The sequence below is a fragment of the Anser brachyrhynchus genome, assembly GCF_964034855.1.
Source record: "Anser brachyrhynchus genome assembly, chromosome: 5".
NCBI lineage: Eukaryota > Metazoa > Chordata > Aves > Anseriformes > Anatidae > Anser > Anser brachyrhynchus.
The window spans coordinates 9,388,048-9,411,226 of NC_137699.1; the positions used below are offsets into that span (position 1 = coordinate 9,388,048).

Genomic DNA, 23,179 nt, shown 5'->3' on the forward strand with positions numbered 1-23,179 from the left:
CGGCGCCGCGGGGGCCGCCGGGAGCTGGGCGGGGGGAAGTTGGGGGCCGTTAATGGCCGTTAATGGCCGTTAAGCGCTGCCGCCTCCCTCAGGTGCTTGCCGGCGGCATGAGCAGCGGCGGCGAGGAGGAGGAGGAGGAAGGGGCAGGGGCGGCAGCGAGGGCCCCGTCCCCGTCCCCCTGCGGCCGGGCGGGCCATAGGTAACCGCGCGTCTGGGCCCCGGCCCGGCGGGGAGGAGGCTGCGGGGTGCGGGCTTTATTTTCCCGTGGCTTTATTTCGCCCCCTTCTGCAGACCTCACGTGTCTGCTTGGCCTCGGGACCTCCTGTGCTCCGCAGGGGGATAAACAGGCGCAAAGGCGCGTGCTGGCTTTAAAAGGAGCGTGAGGAGCTGGCAGTGCCCGGGTCGTTCTGGGATGTGACCTTCCCGGTGGGAAACGGGTAGCTCTGCCTGCGCCTCTCGGGGCAACTGAGCTAAAAGTGCCGCTGGGGCAACGGAAGGACCACGCTGAACCTTTCTGGCAAGCATTTCCCGAAAGAAGTGCTCAAAGTCCAAGAAAAATGTTCAAACGTCCTCAGAAGTCTCAGGGTAGAAAGGCTGTGAGCCTGGTCGTGGTCCCTCCTGTCTTTCGGCCCCTTCCCAGTCACTAATGTTCACGTCCCTCGAAGCTCTGTAGCACTCGGGTCAAACTGCTTGAGATCTTTGAGGTCTTTGCAGCTTGAGATGCTAGTTGAAACAGCTCTCGGTTTTGGGGCCTGTTGCTACAGTATTCACTGGCAGCTGTAGAATGCAACTGAGGAAGACCTCTGTTAGGGCTTGAGTTGGAACAGCCTCATTAAATTCTGTGGGCACAATATAAATTTCACTCATACATACCCCGCATCTGAATAATGCTGCTGTATTGTAATAAGTGTCTACCAAACGTTCATATAGTAGCTTCCGTGTGTAACTGCCAAGATCTCAAAGGTATAATAATAAAAAACATTTCTTACACAGACTCTACCCGCCCCCCCCCCCCCCAACACACTTTCTCAGAGTCTTCTTGCTGTTGTTGTCTTCTTAATTTGCCAGAGGCAGAGGTTTAACGTGGGAAATTTTAATATTTGTAGAAGCTGAAAACAAGGCCTTGTGAAAGGATGTTAGGCATTTTTGTGCTTTCAGTATAGATCAATATTGCGTCTGATGGTGGGACTTCAGTGAATGTATGGTAAATAATAATCACAGTGTTTTGTTAATCAGGCTTCCGTTTTAACACCAAACACATTTGATTTGGTTTAGGATACTTATTTAAATACATACGCACACTTAAGAATGTGGTACTTCAAGAAGTCTCGTTTTAATTACTCTGATGAAGGTCATAGCTGTGAATATGCTAGCATTTCAGAAAGGAGTCCCGTGAAATTTAAGTTTTGTGTGGCTCAAAACACAACCAGTGTGCCACAGGGAGTGGGACTGGTGGCCAGGGTGTGCATTGGGAAGGATGGGGTTCCAGTCCTTGCTCTGGTGCAACCTGAGAGCTTTGGGCAGAGAACTGCAGGAGAGGGAACACACTTCTCCTACCAATTCTGCATCTTCGGCATGTGTTTTCCTCTGTTTAAACTCCATTTTCTGTTATTTCTGACTTGCACTTAACAAGGGTCTTGTTCATTACTCTGAATATTTTTTTTTTGAAAAGTTAACAATCTGGACTTTATTGATCTAAGAAAACACATAGCGAATAATGTTTTTCTGAATTGATTCCTTCCGTCAGTGCTTTTTCCCAGGTTAGCCTAGTATGTCAGCGTTGTTTTGGTACAAAGTACCATAATGCAAATTGTGCTGAGCAAAGGAATGTGTTCAGGAAGTATCCCTGCCCAAAACATCAAGTCTGGACAGAGTTGCATCGGTTTGCTGAATTTGAATGCATAATACCTTTATCCTTATCTTTAATAAACTCTCAGAGAGTTATTTTCTAACAAAATGCATTATTATGCATTCTTAAGTTGTATCCCTTATATCTGCCTGTTTAAAAACTGCCTCTGTTAAATTTTTGGTCTTCCTGCTTTCGCATCCAAGACCTAGGGTGCAGCAGGTGTTGGACAACGCCATGCTTGGGGGTGCTTGGCCTGTGCTGCTTTTCTCCGCTTGGTGTCTGCGTGTGGCCTGTCATTTCCATCGCGCTACCACGCCTCTGTGGCAACACAGTATAAAGAGGGTTGCAGGCTGATTCTGTGCAGGGAACATGACCCTCTTTAAGGGTTAGTTTCAACAAGAAGCAGTTTCCCTGGAATTCCACAACGTGACCAGTGAGCGGTCATGTAGGCACATGCATGTGGATAACAGCAACGGAGAACAGTAGGATAAAACTCCTTCACATTGCCCCCAAGTGCTTGCTATCACGGAAATATATTCTAAAGATTACTGGGACAAAATATTTTGCAATATATTATTGCTGCTTCTTGTGAATATGCATTACTTCCATGTTTATAAAAATATGTTATGCTTAAAAGATCCATTTCAGAAGCATTAACATAATATGCTTATTTGGATGGCTCTTTCATAGCTCGAATTAAGCAAGCAGAATTACTCACTGTAGTAAAGTGTGTAGGAAGGTGTTTTCAGAGTACATGCGTTCCTATAAAATACTAATGTGAAGTCTAATTTCATTGTTTTGTTGTTATGAAAAAAAAATTCTATAGGATAGAGGAAAGCTTATAAAGAAATCTACTGGCATGTTATCAGTTTTTGTTGACTTAGAGCCCAATATATTTTCTTTCTTAGGAGGGTGTACACGTACAGAATATTATAAAAGATATTTCTGGCCCAAGGCTAGGATGGCTGCATTATTCATGAGTAAAGAAGTTACGAGTGAGTTATGCAAGGTGTCCTACTAAAAGTCTAACCTTGTATAATGTCATCAAGTATTGTGTGCTAGCCATAGTTCTTGTGTATTTTTCCTATGAATGTGTTTTAAGAAGAAAATCGTAACCGTTAGAATGAATGGATTCTCAATGCTGAGGTTGCTTGATATCATTAATCCAATTCCATAGGACTTGAAAGAAGAAAAAATAATCTTGGTTATCTTTTCCTTGTGCTAAAGGCCCCTTGATACTTTGAGCCTCTCAGTGACCAAAGATTGGATGTTAATGTAAAATCTCTGATTTCCTTTGGTCTCCGTATGTGAGAAGGAAGGTGACACTTTGATGTTTCTGGTGTTAGTTTTTCTTTAGCTTATAAAAGGTAATGCTTGAATCTGTTTCACAGTTTGGAACAGGAACTAAAAAAATCACTAGCAAGCTATAATTTAGTAAGTAGAATGTAAGTGGGATGGTCAGAAATACAAAATAAATGATGTTTATCCATTCTGGAGATTACTAGACAAGTAGAAAAAATGATTTTGTTGTCACAATACAAAGAAATGTCATTTTGGGGGGCAGCAGCACAAGTTAACTTTTCAATGAAACATTACAGATAATATTCTTTTACATTTCTCATTTTTAACTCAGGAAGGCTGCTGAAGACTCAGAAATAACAGAAGGAAAAAACCAGTCTCCTTTGAAAGACAGTCTTTCACCATGGGAAGAATGGTTCGTTGGGAAAGAGAAGGAACTGCGTGCCCGCTTACAGGCGAGAGCTGCAGAGGTGAATACATCTGATTAGCTTGACATCAAGTCTAATAGAAAACAGCAAGCACCAAATACAGGAATTCTTTTACTTTTGGTTGTGGAAATACAAGTCAATTTTGTCCATTATTTTAGGGTTGTTATCTCTCCATGTTTGGTAATGCTTACGTGATTCATGCTCTGCATATTCTCTTTTGCTAAACATTGCACATCATTGGTGGTGCTCTATAATGTTTTTCTTATTCTACTGTCAGGTAATGGTTCAAGTTTAAAAGACTGAAACATTTCTGTAATTGGTACCTTCATTTTCATCATGGGTACATACGCATGCATGTAGGTAGTAAAACGCGACAGGGTGTGTGCTGGGCGTAAGCATGCCAAACTGCTTGGTTAGATATGAGGCACAGTGTTATTACCTGCTTAGTGTGTAATTACACACGTCATTTTCCAGGCTGTGCTTCTCTGTTTTTCCTGCCTTCCTTCCTGCCTTCCTTCCTGCCTTCCTGCCTTCCATTTTTTGCCCCCTTGCAAACAAACAGTTCCTGAATACTGGGGATAGGGCAGAACTAAGTGAGCGCACTATATCTTTTCTTGATTAATGTATGGGTAGTTGCAGTTGATTAAATGATACTATTGTTTACAATCAAGTTGGAAATATCGGGTAGTGGTTAGAATAATTACATCAAAGTTCGATCATTTCTCACTTTAGTTACTGATTTGCCATTTGACCTTGAGCAATGTCCTAACCTTTCTATGATTTCCTTTATCTGTAAAGTGAAAGTAACATAAATATATTTTTATGTGGGTTACCTTGTGCTGTTATTTAACACCTACCGCTGGAAGGTTATAGAACAGTGTTTTAGAGGTCAGCATAACACCAAAATAATTTGTTAATCTTGAGGAATATTTTCTTATCTGTTAGTGTTCACCACACATTTCATGCTTTCCTGTTTAGATTCCAGTTCGGTAGTTGTCTCTCTTTGTAGTACTGCATATTGAGATCCCATTAACTGAAAGGACATTTAAAAGAAGGGGTGATTTACTATGTTGAATTGTTTCCAAAGCCCAGCTAAAAATACATATTTCCAGTTCATCTTCTAAAATATATATTTCCATTGGTTGTATTTCATAATGTTTCGGTGTTGGCTGTCATCCATCTTTTACAAAATCTTAGTGAAGGAAAATTTTCTAAATCTAATACTTACATTGTTTTAACCGCAGCACTATTGATGGTACTGAGCGCGTTTGTGTAGGCAGCCGTGACATATTAAAGTTGTCTACTTTTTCTTTAATTAGCAAATGAATATACAGCTTGAGAAGATGAAGCAAAAACAAGAATGTGAAAGAAGGAAAAGGCTAGCTGAAGAGAAGCACAAGGAATGGATGCAAAAAAAAAGAGAAGAGGTAAAATACTCTTTGCCTGCAAGAGTTCCAGCATATGCCATGCTTAAGTAAACCTATGTAAAATTTACTTATACTGTTTGGACAGCCATGTTTTTAGTTTGCTGAAAGAATGACTGTTTTAATTGAAAATTACAAAACCACACCAACACAGTTAAACGTTCTCCCAAGACTGATTTCTTTTTTTTCCCATGAGGTATAAAGAGATTTGTTTTCTGAGTAGTCAGATAACTGACAATTGGCTTGCATCTTGCAGTAGACTTCTGCTAATGATAGCTGGGATTCTGGTCTAGGGTATACCCTAGTCTTTCTGACTTCCTAGGTTCAATGTCCAAGCATATTGGGTGAAGCATACAACTTAACTGCAATGTTTTGTACACCAAGTAGAGCCAGAAAAGGGGTTTAGTTAAGTACCATTGTGGAAAGGCAAATAGTACAGTAGAGTTTAGAGGGATAATTGAGGTGTGAGGCCAGATTCAGGAAATTCTCAGTAGACCACAGCTAGCAATTGGGAGTTCCTTCATGCAAAAAGTCATTTCTGAGTGGGATCAAGAAATCTTTTTCAGTTCTCTAGAGAGGATGCCCACGTCCAGTGTCAGAAGCAGACAGAATCCCGATCTCTACAGGGCAATATGCAGCTCTGTGCGCCACAAACAGTGTGTGCACTGAGTGGCAACAATGGAAAAGCTTGAGAGATTTGGTCTTGTTCAGCCCCTGGTAATTCATGGACATATTTGTTCACTGTCTTGTGGTCTGTAGCAGTACCAGTTACTTACTGTTTCATACTTCTGTTTCTCAATAAAATCAGATGAAAATTGATTAAAAATAACACAATAGCACTACGTGGGCTAGATATCCAGGCCTAATACATTTGTGTCTCCACCTTCAGGTTCAGTCTAGAACCACTAAAATAACCTGTGTTCGGATCTAACCTGTTTTCTCGTAGCCTCATTGCTGACTGGCTGACTAGCATAAATCTGCACCAGAACAATCCTGCTTCAGATGTTTAATATGATGTAGAAACGATCCGTCCTTATTGAAGTACACAGCAAAAAGTAAAGGATGTATTATTCAGCAAGAACAATGCAATTTTCCTCTTCTAAAACACAAATTACAGCTGTCTGTAACTATTCATTGGCTTGAACAAGTTTGGGTTGCCTGTTAAAATTTTTCACTTCAGAGTTCAAAACAGTCAAAATTCTCTCTCAGTCTATCTATCTTAGTCAACTTCTGTAAATCTCTAGCTATTTGGGTCCTCCTTGAAACTTTGTGGGTTTACTGATGAACTTCTTCCTTTCTGTTGTCCATGGGAGTAGGAGATCTTTTTGATGGCACATCAGCCCAGGGGACAGTGGGGGGAAAAAAAAAAAACAAACATATTTGTGTCTGGACTTGTACATGTTATGTTTTGGAAGAATAAGGTCATCCTTAGGCCATGTCCCAAGCACTTACCAAAAGTAATCTGATTTTCATTTAAATCAGATGATTCATTGGCTAGTCTTTTCTGTAAACTGCACACAAATCAAGAACAAACTGAACTTAAAGGCTTAGCTGTCTTGAGAATATTAACGTGTGTTAGATAGTCCTCACCACTTCAGGTTTCCGCAAGATTACCTGTGGATCTGAACACAGACTGAAGGATAAGCATGTCAATTCAGTGGCTAAGAATGCGTTTAAAATTGCATGAAGATTTCATGTGAAGTTTAAGGTTGGATTCATGAATACTTGCTATGATTTCCTTGAGGAATGCGTGTGTGTATTGTATTTGGGAAAGCTCTCTTTATTTCCTTCTACAGTCATGAAAAAGTGCTCCTTCTTGAGGGCAAAATTCACAGTATTCTTCACTGAGTTAAGCATTAAGCACTCATCCTTTTCATATCTTCCTGATTCTCACCCTTGTGTGTAAATTGCAGAAAACGCGTTATTCTACAGGAGGCAGTCCTTTCAGGGATGTTACCTTTATGATCTCTGCAGACCTATAATCCTTCCCCATTGCTGAATACTATACAGAGGAAGAAAGTACAGGATGGTTGAGCATACATGAAACTTTTTCCTTCATGTTGAGCACAAAATCTTTGGGCAGCTGCAGGATACTGCTGGAAAAGTCTTTGTACTGTGAATGTGAGGGATGTTTATGCCAGAATTAGAATAACTGTATTTGCATAGAAGCATTCTGCTCTTTTTCTGTCTATCAAGTCAGATTTCTTGCATTTTGTTATGTGGCGAAGTAAGTTGTGATCTGACAGACTTTTCAGGTCATGTCAGGTTAGGAAGCAACACTTGAGGATCAATTTCATCTACTGGTAGTTGCTGGTTTTTTTTTGTTTGTTTAATATCTATTTAAAAACATGTGATGTGAAGTTTTCATACACTTCCAGTCATTTTGCATAAATTATTTTTGAAAATAAAGTGTCATCAGCACTTAATAAACTTCTATGTAAATAGCTTTTGTGATTTTAAAGGATGAAAGTGAACTAGAACTGATATTTTGAAATATGAACTATCAAAGAACATCTTAAGCCGTGAAATATGTATGCAAATAAAACAAAATTTTGCAGTTTACCAGGAAGTAAAAGCTTAATAAAATAAGCTGTCAGGTGCTATCCTGGTTCTACTAATGCCTTTCCAATTTTCATTAAGATACTAGATCTCTGGTGGACAAAAATAGTCTTAAATTCACTGTCTCCTAAGGTTGAGTCATTTGTGGGCAGACAGTAAATTGTCTGTCTGACTTGTTCTGTTTTAGCTGTAATAGAGCTCTATCTTGTAACAAGTCAGAGGAATACTGGTCAAAATATTTTAACTCTAAAAGTATCTCCAGACATAGTTTTGAATCCAGAAGAAAATTTGAATGAAACCAACAGGATTTTGTACGTATTACTAAAACTTCTTTCTCTGTTACTGTTAGATTTATGGATAAAAATGAGGTGTGCATGATTATAAATGCAGGGCAAGTGAAGTTGTTCAATGTCATTTTTTCATTATTAAAGAAGCCTTATTTTGACAGGGATTTGAGTGGTATTCAGAACTAAACTTAGATCAGCAAAGCCGTTAGAGTCCGTCTTAATGTTTCTGACATGTTAAAATGATTGCTTGATTGTTAATTGCTGTATTTAGGCTCCAGTTTGTAAGGAGCTCTGTGTAGGCAACTCATCGTTGAACTGTGAAGCTTAAAAAGAAAGAAATTGACATCCTTGATTCCCCCATCTCATCACTGATCTAAATCTTGAATAGGTATTGAAAGCTGCCTACTGTCTCATTTCTTCGGGTTAGAGTTAGTGCTTGTGAAAGCTTATTTTCTCCATGTCTGTTCATTCTGGCGCTTTTTGTTGTTGTGTTTTTTATTGCTATTTTTGTTCTACGTTTCAGTAACCACACATGGGTAAATCTGTTAACATTATGTGGAATAAAGTTGTTAAGAGGTAAAATTGACCTATATATGCATAGTTTATTTTGGATTGAAACAGTGCAGCCATGCTTACAGAGCTTGTAATTCCTTGTGCCATACATAAATTTTATTAGGTTTTGAGTACAAAGATGTATTTTTGTGAAGTAATTTAAAACTTCAGCTCATTTTAAGCTGTGATGTGGTAGGTATATATTTATGTAATTGTATTAGCTCCTAAAGCAGTTCAAATCTGTGATGATTGTACCAACAACTTACTTATGGTCCTATTTTAAAGTCAGTCACTGCTTTTGTTGTTATATACTCCCTAGATGTGTATAAGTCTAGAACTGTAGAGAACTCACTCACCCACTTTTTACAATAATAGGAAAGCTGTTTTTCCTCTGTCATTTTCAATTTTATCAGTACAATCTTGCAAGCCTGTAAATGTCCTTCTCATCGTTCTTTATTATCTCACAGTCCTTGAGGGAAATTACCTGATTTCACTGATTGATCACATTCTTCCAAATTCTTTGAAAATATGCGATTCTTCTGTTTAAATTCAAGAAATTTAAAAGTGGAAGTAATCAGGACTGAAGTTGTACTTTTAAAATATATAAAAGTAAACCTTTGAAAATCTCTACAACAGCAGTCTCGATATGGACTGATTTTGAAGATCCATTTATATGTCACTCTTTCTTGTCTGTGTTGTCTACGTTGCTTTTTGTGGCTAAATGTTTTTGCAAAAGCTGGGTGTATTTCTTGTTACTATGTCATTTAACGTGCTGATATGATGTGTAAGCACTAAATCCAAGCAGCTTGTGGAAGCATTCTGAACTAATACTCAGCACTCTGTTTCCTGTACTAGTGACAAACAGAAAGATAAAAGTTCTCAGAGGGCCAAGAAAGGGCCTTTTCCTAGTGGAATGAAGCTAAAGGCTTTTTTTTTTTTTTTAAAGAGGTAAAGAATTGCTAGAACTTATAATTAAAAAAATAAAAATTGAGACCCTTGAAGTCTGTCAGTTCATGTTTATATGCTGACTGACTCCCTGTAGACGATGAACAGATCAGTTAACTTCAATCGTTGTTTACCACCACTGAGTAAGGTTAAAAAAGCAAGCCTGTATCGTTGAATCATTGGGACTGGGAGACCTACACATGTGATACATTTTGAAAATCTCCTCTCCATAACAGCATCTTTGTAACTTGTATCTTGTCAAATGCGTTCTTGCTTGACAAATAAGAGCTATAGTTTTGTGACTGTAGGTGATGCTTAAATGATTTGCAGAATTGGGTAAATAACAGTTTAAGGAGGAAGATAAAAAGTACTGCTTTAATGTCTTCAAAATATTTGGGATTTCCATCTGTGACTCCTTACAAGGGTTTTTCTTTCTTATCTGAATTTTGATGGATGAACATGTAATTACAAAACTGAGTATAAAATGAGCAACAAAAATGTCATGAGTGAGGTCATAGGTGTTCAGAGCTGATCACTCATTCATGCTTTCTTTTGTAGTGTTTCCTTTGAAGATCACCACTATTCAGAATTTGTCCAAAATGGTTCAATTCCAAGTTCCTTCACAGTGTGACCAGACACTGGTTCTACTGCCTCATTACTCCCTATGTTCTACTCAGTGGAAATTTGGAGATGCTAGTGAAAAGCTTCTCTTCTCTTTTGGAAAATACGTAAGCTGCTGTCTGAAGCCAGTTTAGTGGTGTTTGTTTGTTTGTTTGTTTTGATTTGTTTCCTCTTTTCCCTTATCTGCCCTGGAGTTTCTGAATTCAAAACATATGTAGCCTTTTTTCCCACAACCTCATCTTGCATGAACGAGGAGCAGTACACAGAACTCTTGAGTTAAAAAAAACTTTGTCTTCCAGACTCCCTTTCTTCCTTACTCCGTGTCCTCTTCCTGGTATTTCTGGAAAGACCTGAGGATGGTTTTAATTATAGATGTCTCACACGATGTGTTATTAAGTTATCTTCATGTAAACAGTGACACAGCCCCTGCCTCTTTGGTTTTTGATAATCTGGGTTTAAGACTTGTCTGCTTGTCAAGACTGCTGTGTTTACAAGACTATGTCAGAAGAACCCCGGTTTTATCCATGAGCTACTCTCTATTGTTTTGCTATAGAATAGAAAGCTCGTTGTTGACAGTAGGAAGGTTTTTTTATTATTTCTTTTTTCTGTTTTACATAACTGTTGATCCACAGATGTGCTTCTTTGGTTCCTCTCAACAACTGTGGGATTGAACGCTTAAATTAGGTACATAATTAGCTACATTTAATTGCTCATTTACTGATTAATTGCCATCAACTCAAAGTACCAGAGACTTTGAGAAATGCATTATGGATGCTTGAACTGTGAAACGTTTATGAAATGATATAACCATTTAATTCTCTAGAACATTTTCATAAAAGAACCTCTAATGAATTAATGCTGATTAAAATATCAGGATTAAAAGTAAGGGATGATGACAACAGTTTTTTGATTAAACATTTAAAAAATTAACATTGATGCAGTGCACTTCACCCTCTACATTCTATTTAATATTTTCATGTCCTGTTAAATCCACCTTTATTAACTGCAACGTGACTTCACTCTTAGAATACCAATAGAAAATAAACCTAGAAATATCTAGGGAATTTGATTAATGTATATACATAGTGTACGTATAAATACTCACATTATATGTTGTTGTTGTTTAGCTCTGGTAAGTGGCTAAGCACCATGCAGCTGTTCTCTCACGTAATTCTTCTTCCTTCCACCCACTCACCCACCCTCCTAATGGCAGGATGTGGAAGAGTCCCCATCGTGCCGAGAGGGTAAAACTGAGAAAACTTGTGAACTGAGGTAAAGACAATTTAACAGGTACAGCAAAAGACGCATATGCAAGCAAAACAAAATAAGGAGTTGATTCACTACTTCCCATTGTCAGGCAGACATTTAGCCATGTATCAGAAAGGAGGGCTTCATCATGCCTAATAGGTACTTCAGAAGACAAATGCTCTAACTCCAAATGTTCTCCCCCTCCTCTTTCTTTCCCTCAGCGTTTGTTGCTGAGTATAACATCATATGGTATGGGATATCCCTTTGGTCAGCTTGGGTGAGCTGTCCTGGCTTTGTCTGCTCCCAGCTTCCTGTGCATCACCAGCCTACTTGCTGCATGAGAAACAAGAAGGCCTTAACATTGCTCAGCAATAGCTAAAACGTTGGTGTATTATCAACACTGTTTTGGTCACAAATCTAAAATGTAGGGCCGTTATAACCTACTATGAAGAAAATTTACTCTGTCCCAGACAAAACCAGTGCGTTTATCTAATACACATTTGTAACAATAACAGAAATCTAAAAAGCAGAATGCTTGCATCCCAAAACAGATGTAGTTCTGAAACTCGTATTGTTAGCATTTTTGTCTTCATTCTTTAACTTACGTATAATACATTATGCTATACTAATGTGATATCCGGAAAAGTTGTGAGAGCACAAGGAGGAAAACTGCACACTTCGCATTGGAAAAAAAGTATATATATACTAATACCAACATTAATTTGACTGTAGCATCTCAAATGCTTTGTGTCACTGAATAGAGAATAAGGCATTGTTTTTTATTTTTTTCTTAAAACTAAATATGAGCAAAGCAGATGTTACCCTTAGAATTCTGCTGCTCAATTTTTTTGTTCCTTTTTCATTTCTTTCAGTAATCCCCCATTGCTTGCTGAGAAACAGCATTTTAAAGGAAAAAAAGGTACAGGGTGGGAAAACTCTCTGCTGTTGCTTTTTCAATGAAAAATATATGTTTTTATAACTTACTTTTCTATTGGCTGACAGTCTTTATAAGAAGGACGAAGCAATAAGAAATATGAAAGCTAGAACCGTCATGCTATGAAATAATGAATGACAATGTTCTTAGAGCAGAATTCCCTTTCTTGGGGTACTGCATGATTTCTCCCGGAAGAGAGACTTAGATTCCGACTCTTACTCCAAAGACTTCTTGTTTAATGCATACTTTATCTCACTATTGCTAATATAGAATACAGGTTGTTCAGCAGCTTGAGTATTAGTTTAGAACTGAAAAGTAATTCTCACTCCTCCTCTCTTGCTTCCATTCAATGAATATGTAATTTTTTCATTTTTTTTTAAAGCATCAAGTCCGTGTCTCTTTACACAGATCTTTTCTGTGAGCCTGTGCCAGGCCAATGCCATTGATATAATTTTAGGTTGTGCCTAGATCTTATTTGTGTCAGACTTACTTTTAGATTTCTGTAGTAGAATGAACTAATTTCTCGTGTTTAGTGTTAAAATGAGTTTGGGGTAGACTTGTGGAGAATAAATTGAGGGTGGCAGATGATTAAAGTAAGAGTGCTCATGTTTTGCAGCAGTTTTTACGGAGTCTGCATTATTCCGAAGACCCTTTGAGTGTTCATGGACCAAATACAAAAAGAATCATAGAACATTTTGTGTTAGAAGGGACCTTAAAGCCCATCTAATTCCAATCCTCTGCCATGGACAGGGACAATTCCCGCCAGACCAGGTTGCTCAAAGCCCCATCCAACCTGGCCTTGAACACCTCCAGTGATGGGACATCCACAGCTCCTCTGGGCAGCCTCTTCCAGTGCCTCATCACCCTCTGAGTGAAGAATTTCCTCCTTATTATCTAATCTAAATTTTCCCTCTTTCAGTTGAAAACCATGAGTCCTTGTCTGTTTGATACATTCCTTAATAAAGAGTCCTTCTCCAGCTTTCTTGTAGCTGTCCCCCACCCCTCCCTCCCCCCCATTTTGGTACTGGAAGATTTCTGTTTGGTCTCCCCAGTGCCATTTCTTCTCCAGGCTGAAAAAGCCCAACTCCCTCTGCCTGTCTTCATAGGAGATGTGCTCCATCCCTTTGATCATCCTCGTGGCCTTCCTCTGGACTTGCTGTAATAGGTCCGTGTCCTTGTACTGGGGTCTCCAGAGCTGAATGCAGTACTCCTGGAGGAGAACGACCTCCCTCAACCTGCTCGTCATGCTGCTTTTGATGGAGCCCAGGATACGGTTGGCTTTCTGGGGTGCAGGTGCACATTGCCGAGTCATGGTGAGCTTCTCATCAACCAACACCCCCAAGTCCTTTTCGTCAGAGCTGCTCTCAGTCCGTTGTCTGCTCAGCCTGTATTTGTGCTTGGGATTGCCCCAGTCCAGGTGCAGGGCCTTACACTTGATCTTGTTGAACTTCACGAGGTTCGCACAGGCCCACCTCTCAGGCCTGTCCCTCTGAATGGCAGCCCTTCCCTTCAGCGTGCTGACTGCGGCACACAGCATGGTGTCATCGGCAGCCTTGCTGAGGGTGCGCTCGGTCCTGCTGTCCATGTCGCCAACAAAGTTGTTAAACAAGTGTTGTTCCCAATACCGACCCCTGTGGAACACCACTCATCACTGGTCTCCACCTGGACATAGAGCCGTAGGACTCGTGGAACTCTTTGAGTGCAACCATCCAGGCAATCCCTTACCCACGGAGTGGTCCGTCCATCAAATCCATGCCTCTCCAATTTAGAGACAAGGATATCATTTGGGACAGTGTCAAATGCTTTGCACATGTCCAGGTAGATTACATCAGTTGTTCTTCCCTATCACCACAATGCTGTAACCCCATCACAGAAGGGCACCAGAGATTATAGAGAGGTTACAGAGGCATTTTTATGAGCCAGGGTTGGTGATTGAGCTGTGGAAAATTTAGCTGTGCTAAATTAAAAAGATAACAACAGTTGGCTGAATGACCCATGTTTCCGAGATTGTTAAATGTGCCTGACGTTCTGGATTGCTGTGAGTATAAATGAGGAAATTTGGATGTATGTTCTGTTGTTGGTTCCTATATTTCACTGTCAGCATAAAATTATGGTAGAATATGGAAGCTAAGATGTCAGAGCAAACAGCTGTGAAATAGAAAAGAAAAATGTCCAAAAAGAAAAACGTTGTTACATTCTGCAGAGTGGAAACGATTGCTGTGAGAAGTATCTTAGACGTACAAAACAAAACACTGATTTCTGGAAATATTTCTGTTTGCAGAATCACAGAATAGTTTGGGTTGGAAGGGACCTTGAAAGATCATCTAGTTCCAACTCTCCTGTCATGACACTCTGCATAGAAAATGCAGAACACATAGCAGCTCTGCGCTTGTCCCTCTCTTCAGCCTCTCATTTAATTGTTAATACAAAAGTACAGGAATGTATGTTTTACTGATTGTCTTCCAGTTGGATATGTTGTCTCTGTTGCAGTGCTAATTGGGGTATTTTCTGCCTGGGAAATTCTTCCTGACAGAAGGCAGATATAGTAAATAAAGTGTGATGCTTCTTCAAATTTTAAATTCCTTTGACAGTTCTCAGCATATATGTAGATGTGATTTTTCTTAGGAGGTTGATAGTTCTTTCGATGAGACATGGGTTTGGTACTGACTTGGTGAGACACGTGCTGCCCACTGAGTCACCCATCCTGCTTTGTGTGATGGCTGGATTTGTTTTGGGTGGCGGATTTCCAGGTACTGACCTAGCCCAGCCTTTATTACGTTCATAGGCTCGATAGGATCACAGCCCAGAGCAGTGAACCTGCAGGCCAGATTTGTATCCTTTCTCCTTAATAATGTGCCTGGGTGGGGTGGTGGGAGAACACGCCTTTCTTGCAATGAGTAATTGGATGTTTTACAATCAATACCTTAATTTATGTAATATGTGTAACCATATTTTAAAGTGCATGTAGATTTCCTAGTGGTTTAGTGAACAGATCATGTCTGTTTGGAACAAAGGATCAAAGAGAATTTTTAAAATCCGATCTGACGATACCAAGCATAAACAAATGAAATCCATCTCCCACCCCCCCAGTTGTGGAAGGGGAGTGAAGGGAGGATTGAAGAACATATACATTAATATGCACATTCCTAGCATTTTTGATAGACTTGTGTAAGGGAAAGTAATGAGGCTGGAGGGAAGCTGGCAGGGCTGGGGTGACAGGAGTTTGACATGAAGCAGGTTATTAAAGCAGCTGAGAATGTGGTGTACGCTAACTGTATGAAGGAGAAGCTGTTCTGTGCTGGAGAGAAAAAGGAAGCGTTTCTGGTTTGTCTGCAGAGTAATTTCTAGGCAGCTGCAACATCTGCAATTCTACAGGGAGTCTCCCAGTCTTCAGGGTGTCTCATTGGAAGGAAAACTTAGCAATAGCTGTGGCTTTCATGGTAGTATGCAAGTATGCATGGCATATCATTGTTTACATAGGGCTTTATTTAACTTTGGGACAGCCTAGATTGTTGCTAACCTGCTGAACTCATTTGAAGTATTGTGATTAAAGATTTGTTATCTAAGAAGCTCCCCTTCCCCCGCCCTGCCCTTTTAATTACAACCTTTGGAAAGATTTTTAGCCTATTTTCTGCTTAAATATTGTCGATAGTGTATAAATCCCTTATGTATGGAAGGGCCCCATTTTTTTAGTTTCTCCTATATTTATTTTTGTTGCTTGTTATATAAGAGCCTTAGCTAAAAGCTGTTGCTTTGAAAGATCCTTACTTTTGTAATTTAATGTTACGGTATGTTAAGTCCTCAAATTTTGTGTAGAGTGCTGATAAGCAAAAGCTAGCAAACAACAAAAGACTTGAAATCCTTGTAAACCTTTTTTTCTCAAATGATTTTAACTCACTGTTTTAGCATGTATCTCTTATCTACATAATGCTTGCTGTGTGTCAGACTGTCATTGTCTCAAAATAGGAGTTGTTGAGAGATGCATGTGAGGAATATTTAGAAATGAAGGGACAGAGGAACAGCTCTCAATAAAAGAGAATAAGATGCATTATAGAAGAAGGGGGAAAAGCTTGGTTATTTGTTTTTTCATGCAGATGTTACTTAGGATCTACATAACTTGCCAAAACCAGGTGATTTTTCTCTTTTTTACATATTTAAACAAAAAAGAGTTTTCTTCGTATTAGGAAAAATCATTTCCATTCTTTACTAGTACAGAAGTGTTTCAGAATCTCCATTTTTTTTTTTCCCAAAATGAAGTTCTTCTTTTAATGGTCTTAGTTGTAATCAGTAATTTTATCACAGGTACAGGCCTTTTCTATAAACCCCGTTGTGCAGTCATGTTATTAAGACTGATTATTTTGTAGTTCTGTGGAGTTTTGTGTTTCAGAGTATGCATTGAAATTGTCATGTATTCATATCTGACTGTTTTCCCTGTGCTGCAGAACAGATTCAGATGATGTTCACCAGAATTTATTAGAAGTGAAATGGAAAAAAAAAATACAAGGAGAAAATGTAGTTATGTAGCCAGGTGTTTTTTGAAATTGAGTGCAGTGTGTGCACAAGTAACTGTTTCTTGTCATATAAGAACACACGACAAGAGTATACCATACAGGGCTCCCGTATGTACCATCGTAATGAAGAAATGTACCCCAGAGGTTACGGCAAGTACAGTCAGTAAGGCATATCTTGTAAAAGTAAAAAACAAAACAAAACAACAAAACAATCACTTGATGCATACTTTAGCTGCTGATGTGAACATTGTACTATTGCTTCTAGTAGTGCCAAACACAGATAGGGACACACTAATGCAAGTAATTCAGTAATCTGGCTCCTTTAGATAAGAAGAGTGCAGTTTAACATTATGACACTTTACAAGGAAATGAATGGCAAGAGTAAGCTAAGGTTATGCTTAAAATGACTTCTTTATCAAGACAATTTCATGTAGTGTGGGTAAAGCTTCAAATATGAAAATATTATTATCCAGTACATTCTTACAATAAAAATAGCAAACATTTTAGAGAGAAAATGTATTGCTTTCATGTTATTGGCCTTGTTTTTGCACCTCATCCAGTAAGTGGCAGAAATGAGTTAGTGTTTTACGGGGCAATATAAGCTTAACTTTTCTTCTGTATGATGCTGCTGTATTGGATTACTGACAGGTTTTGTTGCTAAGGACAAGGACTGACCCAGCAAATGTCCGCTTTAGACCAGACCAAGAGAATTGTGCTGGTCCCCAGCTCCAGTTTTATGCCTATTGTTTCTTTATGCATAACTGCATTTTCCAGAAGAAAACAGAATTTTCTGGAAGAAAAGCAGGGGAAGAGGGGAGATCTAGCTTTCTATCTTTGTGTTTATAAGTGAGACAGGAAGGGACGTGTACATGCCTGTTTGTTTTTTTGCTTTTTTGTTTTGTTTTGTTTGGTAAATGTTTTTCCTCTTTTCACTGAAGAAGACATCCAGTTTGTTTTACTTTGCAGTTGTATTTCTAGGCAGTAGACATCCATACTGCCAACTGTAGTAATTCTGAGAAGGTGTAATTTCCAGCTATACTGCATGTCCTTTATATAGTCAAAATTTGTTGTAGTATGTCAAAATAGTTCAGATTCTCCTCCTTATTGGCAAGGAAGGCTTACGTGAAAAAGATTTCTTGAGAAAAATATCTTTTTTTGGCAGTTCTTTTCTATAAAATGCATATGACTCTCCTCCAAGTCATGTGTACAGCTTGTCTAGTAAAGATTTTTGCCCCTGCGTGTGTATCACAGGTTCTTCGGAGCTAGGTAAGCTAAGCAGCAGTAGTAGTACTGAACCAGCAGAATCCCAGGCATTTCAAAAAGGTTGCAGGAAAGGGAAGTGAGAGGTATGGTTAGTCTTCAGATGAAAATGCCTTTCTCTCCAGATCAAGAAGAGCCCTTAAGTATGTGCTTGTTAGCTTAGAGAATGGTTCCCAAAACATCACATGCCACACTTGAAAAAGACGGAGAAGTAATGACACTTCTGTGTTTTGTATTTTAAAAATCATAAGGATAGCAATTTCACTTCACACTGTTACTTTTCACCAACCCTAGAACGTGTTTTCTCATTTTCCATTTCAGCATTTAAAAAAGAGGATCGTGTAGACGAACAGGAGAATTTCATATGCAAATAAATGAAAAAATATCACAAATGTAGAAAATATAATACATGAACTGGATTCTCATTTGGACTTCTTATTTGCCGTATCCATTTATGCTTAAGTGTGCTGAAAATCTGAGTATCTCAGTTATTCTTAGAAGGGGATAGTTTGACTTCCATTTGGTACTGGAGTTTGCTCTAGGTTCTCTGAAAAGTGGATTTCTTCATCTAAAACTAAAACATGTTTGTCAAGAATTGCAACATATATTTCTTTCCCAGAAATACTGAGAAGTGTTTGAAATTTTTTAAAAGATGTTCGAAGAAATAAAACAGAAGAGTAATGTTCGAAGAAATAAAACAGAAGAGTAAACATAACAGCATAGGGACTCCAGAAAGTCAATTTTTATCATGTTTTATGACAAGTTTATATCTTTAAAACTATTTTATCTGCAGCTAGTGATGAATAGGTTCTGTCTTCAGAGATTGCAATTAGATTTTTTTCAAGGTTTATGATAATTTTATTTGTAATTTTATAATAAAATAAACTATTCATCAAAATAATTGCCCATTGAAATTTTTTATTCTGTTTCTGTTATCTGTTTCATGTAGGAAAGAAGGGAAAGGGAACAAAAGCAGAGCAAGGAAATGGCAGAAAAAGCCACAAGGGAACTAGAAAAAATGCAGCTACAAGAAAAGGCTGAAGTAAAGTATAAAGAATGGTTAAAGAAGAAGAGAGCTGAAGAGTCAGAAAAGAAGAAGAGAGAGAAGGTATTATTTATTAATTTATTTGGGTGGGTTTACCTAACACGTTAAATATATTGGTTGATTAAATTGATTGGAATTTATCAGATGGAGTGTTGTATGTTAAGAATAGTTTCAAAAGTTATATTTTTAGTGCAGTGAAGACATTGAGGTATGGCCAGCAAAACATGATGCATATTAAACACATTTGTTAATAGCCTCTGTTGCAAAGCCAAGCAAATCCACTGCAGTCATGATGTGTGATATGGGAAATGGAAATACAAACCACGGAGTATATCTTCATTACTCAGCCGAGGCAGAAAATAAGCGGCATTCTGGGCATTTTTATCCCAGTACCGCTATTATCTTGGTCATTATACTTGCACCTATTTCAAACTAAAAAAATGTTCTCTTCTATCTGTCTGTACCAATCTGATGCTAGGAGCCCTAATTTTAGTGTTCCTTCATATTTAATAATTAATCAGCTATTTATTTTTATAGGAGCTTCATAAGACCTCTTACTTGTTGTAAGCGTCTTCGAAGTCCTAGACCAAATTTTAAGAAAGCTGCGTTTTCAGAAATCATCCAAAATTCCTCTGTGTCATGTATTGGTCTTCCAAAAGAGTTTTGCAAGCTTCCCCCTGCCCCCAAATTAATATAGAGAGGGTGGTGGTGGTGAGGATGTGATTGTGTGTTTTTTCAGACTTAAATGAAAAAATTGTGACTTTTCTATTTTCAGGAAAATGTGTTCATATATGAAAACATAACTGAAATATATTCAGCAGTCTGGGAATCTGCAAAGATTTTATTTGCCATTTTTTGTATATTGTACAGGGCTTTGTCAGTAGGCATCTTAGTTTTTTTTTTTTTTTATTTCACTTTCAGGAAAAAGAAAAAGAAAGGGAAGCTGAGCTGCAGGAGAAGAGAGAGAGATCAGAGAAGATCTTTCAGGAATGGCTACATAATGCTAGAAATAAACCACGCCCTGTTTTAAATGGTTATGGCTTACCACACAGGAAATCTACAGGTTTGTATTCCTGCTACACATATGTAGTGGCTTAGGTTTGTGGTTCCTTCCCTCTAATCCTTCAATGTAAAATTAAGCCTGTTTAAGAATTTCATCTAATACATAGTTTTGACACATAGGAATGAATATTCCATATGGTGTAAGTTCGAGAATCTTTTACAGTCAGACATTAGTACATTTTTCATAGCCATTTATTGGAGGAGAAGAATGTTACTTGAGAAGACAATAATGTATACCAAATTATAATCAATTTTGACCTCATTGTGTTCCTTATCAGGCATAAGAATCACCAAAGCCAATTACTGGTTCCTGTGAAGCGTATCAGCTATGTTAGCATCCTTGTAAAGTCAATGTTTGTGTTAGAGGAGCTGTGTGCCTTCTTATTGCACCACAATCTGTGTTTGAAACGGGATTTTTGAGATGCAAAAATTAACAGAAGCCTGGCAGAAGTCCTGTCTGAAAAAGAAGACACGGAATCATCCTCTGTTCTTAGCTACAGTTTGCTTTCCATTTAGTGTTGCAATTGTATCACACCTTCTTGGGTCTGTGGTCCTATTCTTGTTTTACATTTAAAGGGAAGTGTTAAAGAGAATACTGCTGATAGCTGGTATGGAGTTTTGAGAGCCTCACTTGATTTTTGTCTTTTCTTTGCAATCCCACATGGTACAAAAGCTGAAGAGCAGTAAGAAATAGTATTGCACATTACATTTGAGTGCTTAATTAAATTTCCTTTAAAAACAAACAAACACAAGAAAAATCTATGCTTTCATCTTTCTTTTTGCGTAGAATTAAAATCATTGTTATTTGAATTTATAACAGAAAATATTCCAGGACCTAAATCCCAGACTTAGAATGCTTAAGGAAATGTATGTAGCAGATGAACAACCAGTTGCTCTTGTGCTTACGTCTTTTTATAGGTGGTGATACGCTTTGCTTTCATGTTTTGTTTTGGAACCTCATTAGATCCTGACAGCTGCAATCGTTTGTTAAACTGGTTTAAAAAAAAAAAGTAAAATCCATACTCAGTTGTGTTCACACAATAGAATACATTATAGACTTTGTTTTACCCAACAACCTAATAGTGCACTGGAATTTCACTACAGACAAGCGTGACTGATAGAGCAATATGTTCTGTCTGTTACATTTTAGGCTTTCTGATACTGCTTTACCGGGCCCTAGGTTAATAATTGCAGGTAATTAATGTAATTATGGAAAACCAACATATTTTTCTCCTCAGTCAAATGAAAAGTAGTAGTTCAGCAAACATGGAAAAATATGTGAATTTTACATACCTGGTGACAGGAAGTAATATTTATAACTGCTTTGAAATAATACAAAGTAGCCAATTTTTTTACATTCGCATCTTTTAAGTATACAAAAGACTGAGCATTCTGAATGTTGCATAGAATTTGACCTGTGGGTTTGTTGTTTTTTTTTGTTGTTGTTTGTTTGTTTGTTTTTTTCAAACACAGATGAGAAATATGCCAGTAAAAGAAAGGTGGAAGATTTCTCTCTTTAAATCATTTGAATTACTTGATGTACCTTTTAAGATGCGGTTGTGTCTTTGTTAGTCAAGATAATTTTTATAACTGCTGGCATTATAAAGCTTGTAGTGTAAATATTCCTTTTTAGTTATGTATATTTTCTAAATGTTTTAGGGCGCCCTGATGGAAATTCATATCCAACTCCAGCATATTGCAACCCCATTCCTTGGAAACCAGTACATGTGCCTCCTCCAAAGGAAGACAATGTTCTTACCATGAAGAATAGTAAGAGACCTGTATCTTGTCAATCACATAAGTCTTCATCTATAGTAATTTATAAGCCCAAGAACAACCTTCGTGTTGGCTCCTTGCATAGAAAGCAGTTATAGTATGGAAAGCAAAATCATTCTTATGAGCTTGAGTAAACTGGGGCATAAATATCAAGTTACATGTACAAATGTGTTTGTTTTTTTTGAGAACCTGTTTTGTATTTATAGGTAACTGACCTAACTTATTATTCAGTGGCTCTTACATGTTGATTTTTTTTTAAGAAGTTATATTTAGCTAATTATAATGGGATTGTAACTCAATACCAATAAAATATAAAGGATTGTTGGTTGCTTTCTTCATTTTTTGTTGTTGAAAGAGTTCTTTTGTGCATATGGTATTTCCATATTCCATGCATTTCCATATTTCCATGCATTTCCAGTATTATTGGATTATTTTAAAAATGGTGGTTATAACAGAGTTTAAAACAATTCTTGGCTGAATGGGGGAGAAACTCGAGGCCTGTCTGCAGCTGCAGGGCTATGATGGCATTGGGATTACAGAGACGTAGTCGGATAGCTTACATCGCCGGAACACTGCAGTGGATGGATACAGGCCCTTTAGGAAGGAAAGTCTGGGACAGTACAAGGAGGAGAGCACAGCAGCAATGCATGAAGTTTTACCTGAGGACTGATGATTAGCCAGATGAGACCTTATGAGTTTGCATTAAAGGGTGACCAAGGTGAACAATGCTGCGATGGGCATCTCCTGCAGACCACCTGATCAGGAAGAAGGTATGTAAGACATTTCTCAAGACAGCTGGAAGAAGCCTTATACTTGCAGGCCCTTGTCTTACAGGGAGACTTGAACCACCCTGAAATCTGCTGGAAGGGCAAGAAAGCAGAGTACAGCAGTCAATGGAGTTTCTGGAATGCATTGATAACTTCTTGACCTTCCTGACACAGCTGGTAGAGGAGCTGACAAGCGGAGGTGCTTCTAGAAGAGTCTAGGTTGCAAGAGATCACCTGAGATCATCTGATCAAGCCCTCTGTTGAAACCAGACCTTTCAAATGCATTATCAAGGGTCCTGTCAATCTGAATCTTGAACATTTTTAGTGAGGAAGATGTTCTCATGATGATGATTTTTCTTCTTATATACAGGTGCAATTTCTTCTGGAGCAACTCATGCCCATTGTCTCTCTCTGTCACCATGCAATCTAACATAGAGGCTACCTGTCTTCTCCATAGCTAACTTTTAGGTGGTCAAAGACTGTGTTTAAATCCCCACTGAGCCTTCTCTTATCTAGGCTGAATAAATGCAGTCTCTTCAGCTGTTCTTCATGTTACTATCCATATCTCTAATTATCATACCTGAAGCAATTGGGAAGGACAAAAATGCAGGA

The 23,179-nt window shown here is 38.3% G+C and overlaps 1 protein-coding gene across 1 annotated transcript; it reads left to right on the forward strand.

The window, feature by feature from the left end:
• Positions 1–14: 14 nt before the first annotated feature.
• Positions 15–22,138, forward strand: CCDC34 (coiled-coil domain containing 34). Its single transcript, XM_080593111.1, has 6 exons — positions 15–199; positions 3,483–3,618; positions 4,896–5,003; positions 18,867–19,025; positions 19,884–20,025; positions 21,684–22,138. The coding sequence occupies exons 1-6, from the start codon at positions 63–65 to the stop codon at positions 21,896–21,898; spliced, it is 897 nt and encodes a 298-aa protein (XP_080449237.1). The 5' UTR covers positions 15–62; the 3' UTR covers positions 21,899–22,138.
• The last annotated feature ends 1,041 nt before the right edge of the window (positions 22,139–23,179 follow it).

Bases quoted from the DNA above. Each gene is read 5' to 3' on its own strand.
- CCDC34 (XM_080593111.1), top strand. From the start codon at position 63: ATGGCCGTTAAGCGCTGCCGCCTCCCTCAGGTGCTTGCCGGCGGCATG. The intron at 19,026-19,883 runs GTATTATTTATT...TTTCACTTTCAG, and splicing joins AAAAGAAGAAGAGAGAGAAG to GAAAAAGAAAAAGAAAGGGA. The intron at 20,026-21,683 runs GTTTGTATTCCT...TAAATGTTTTAG, and splicing joins ACCACACAGGAAATCTACAG to GGCGCCCTGATGGAAATTCA.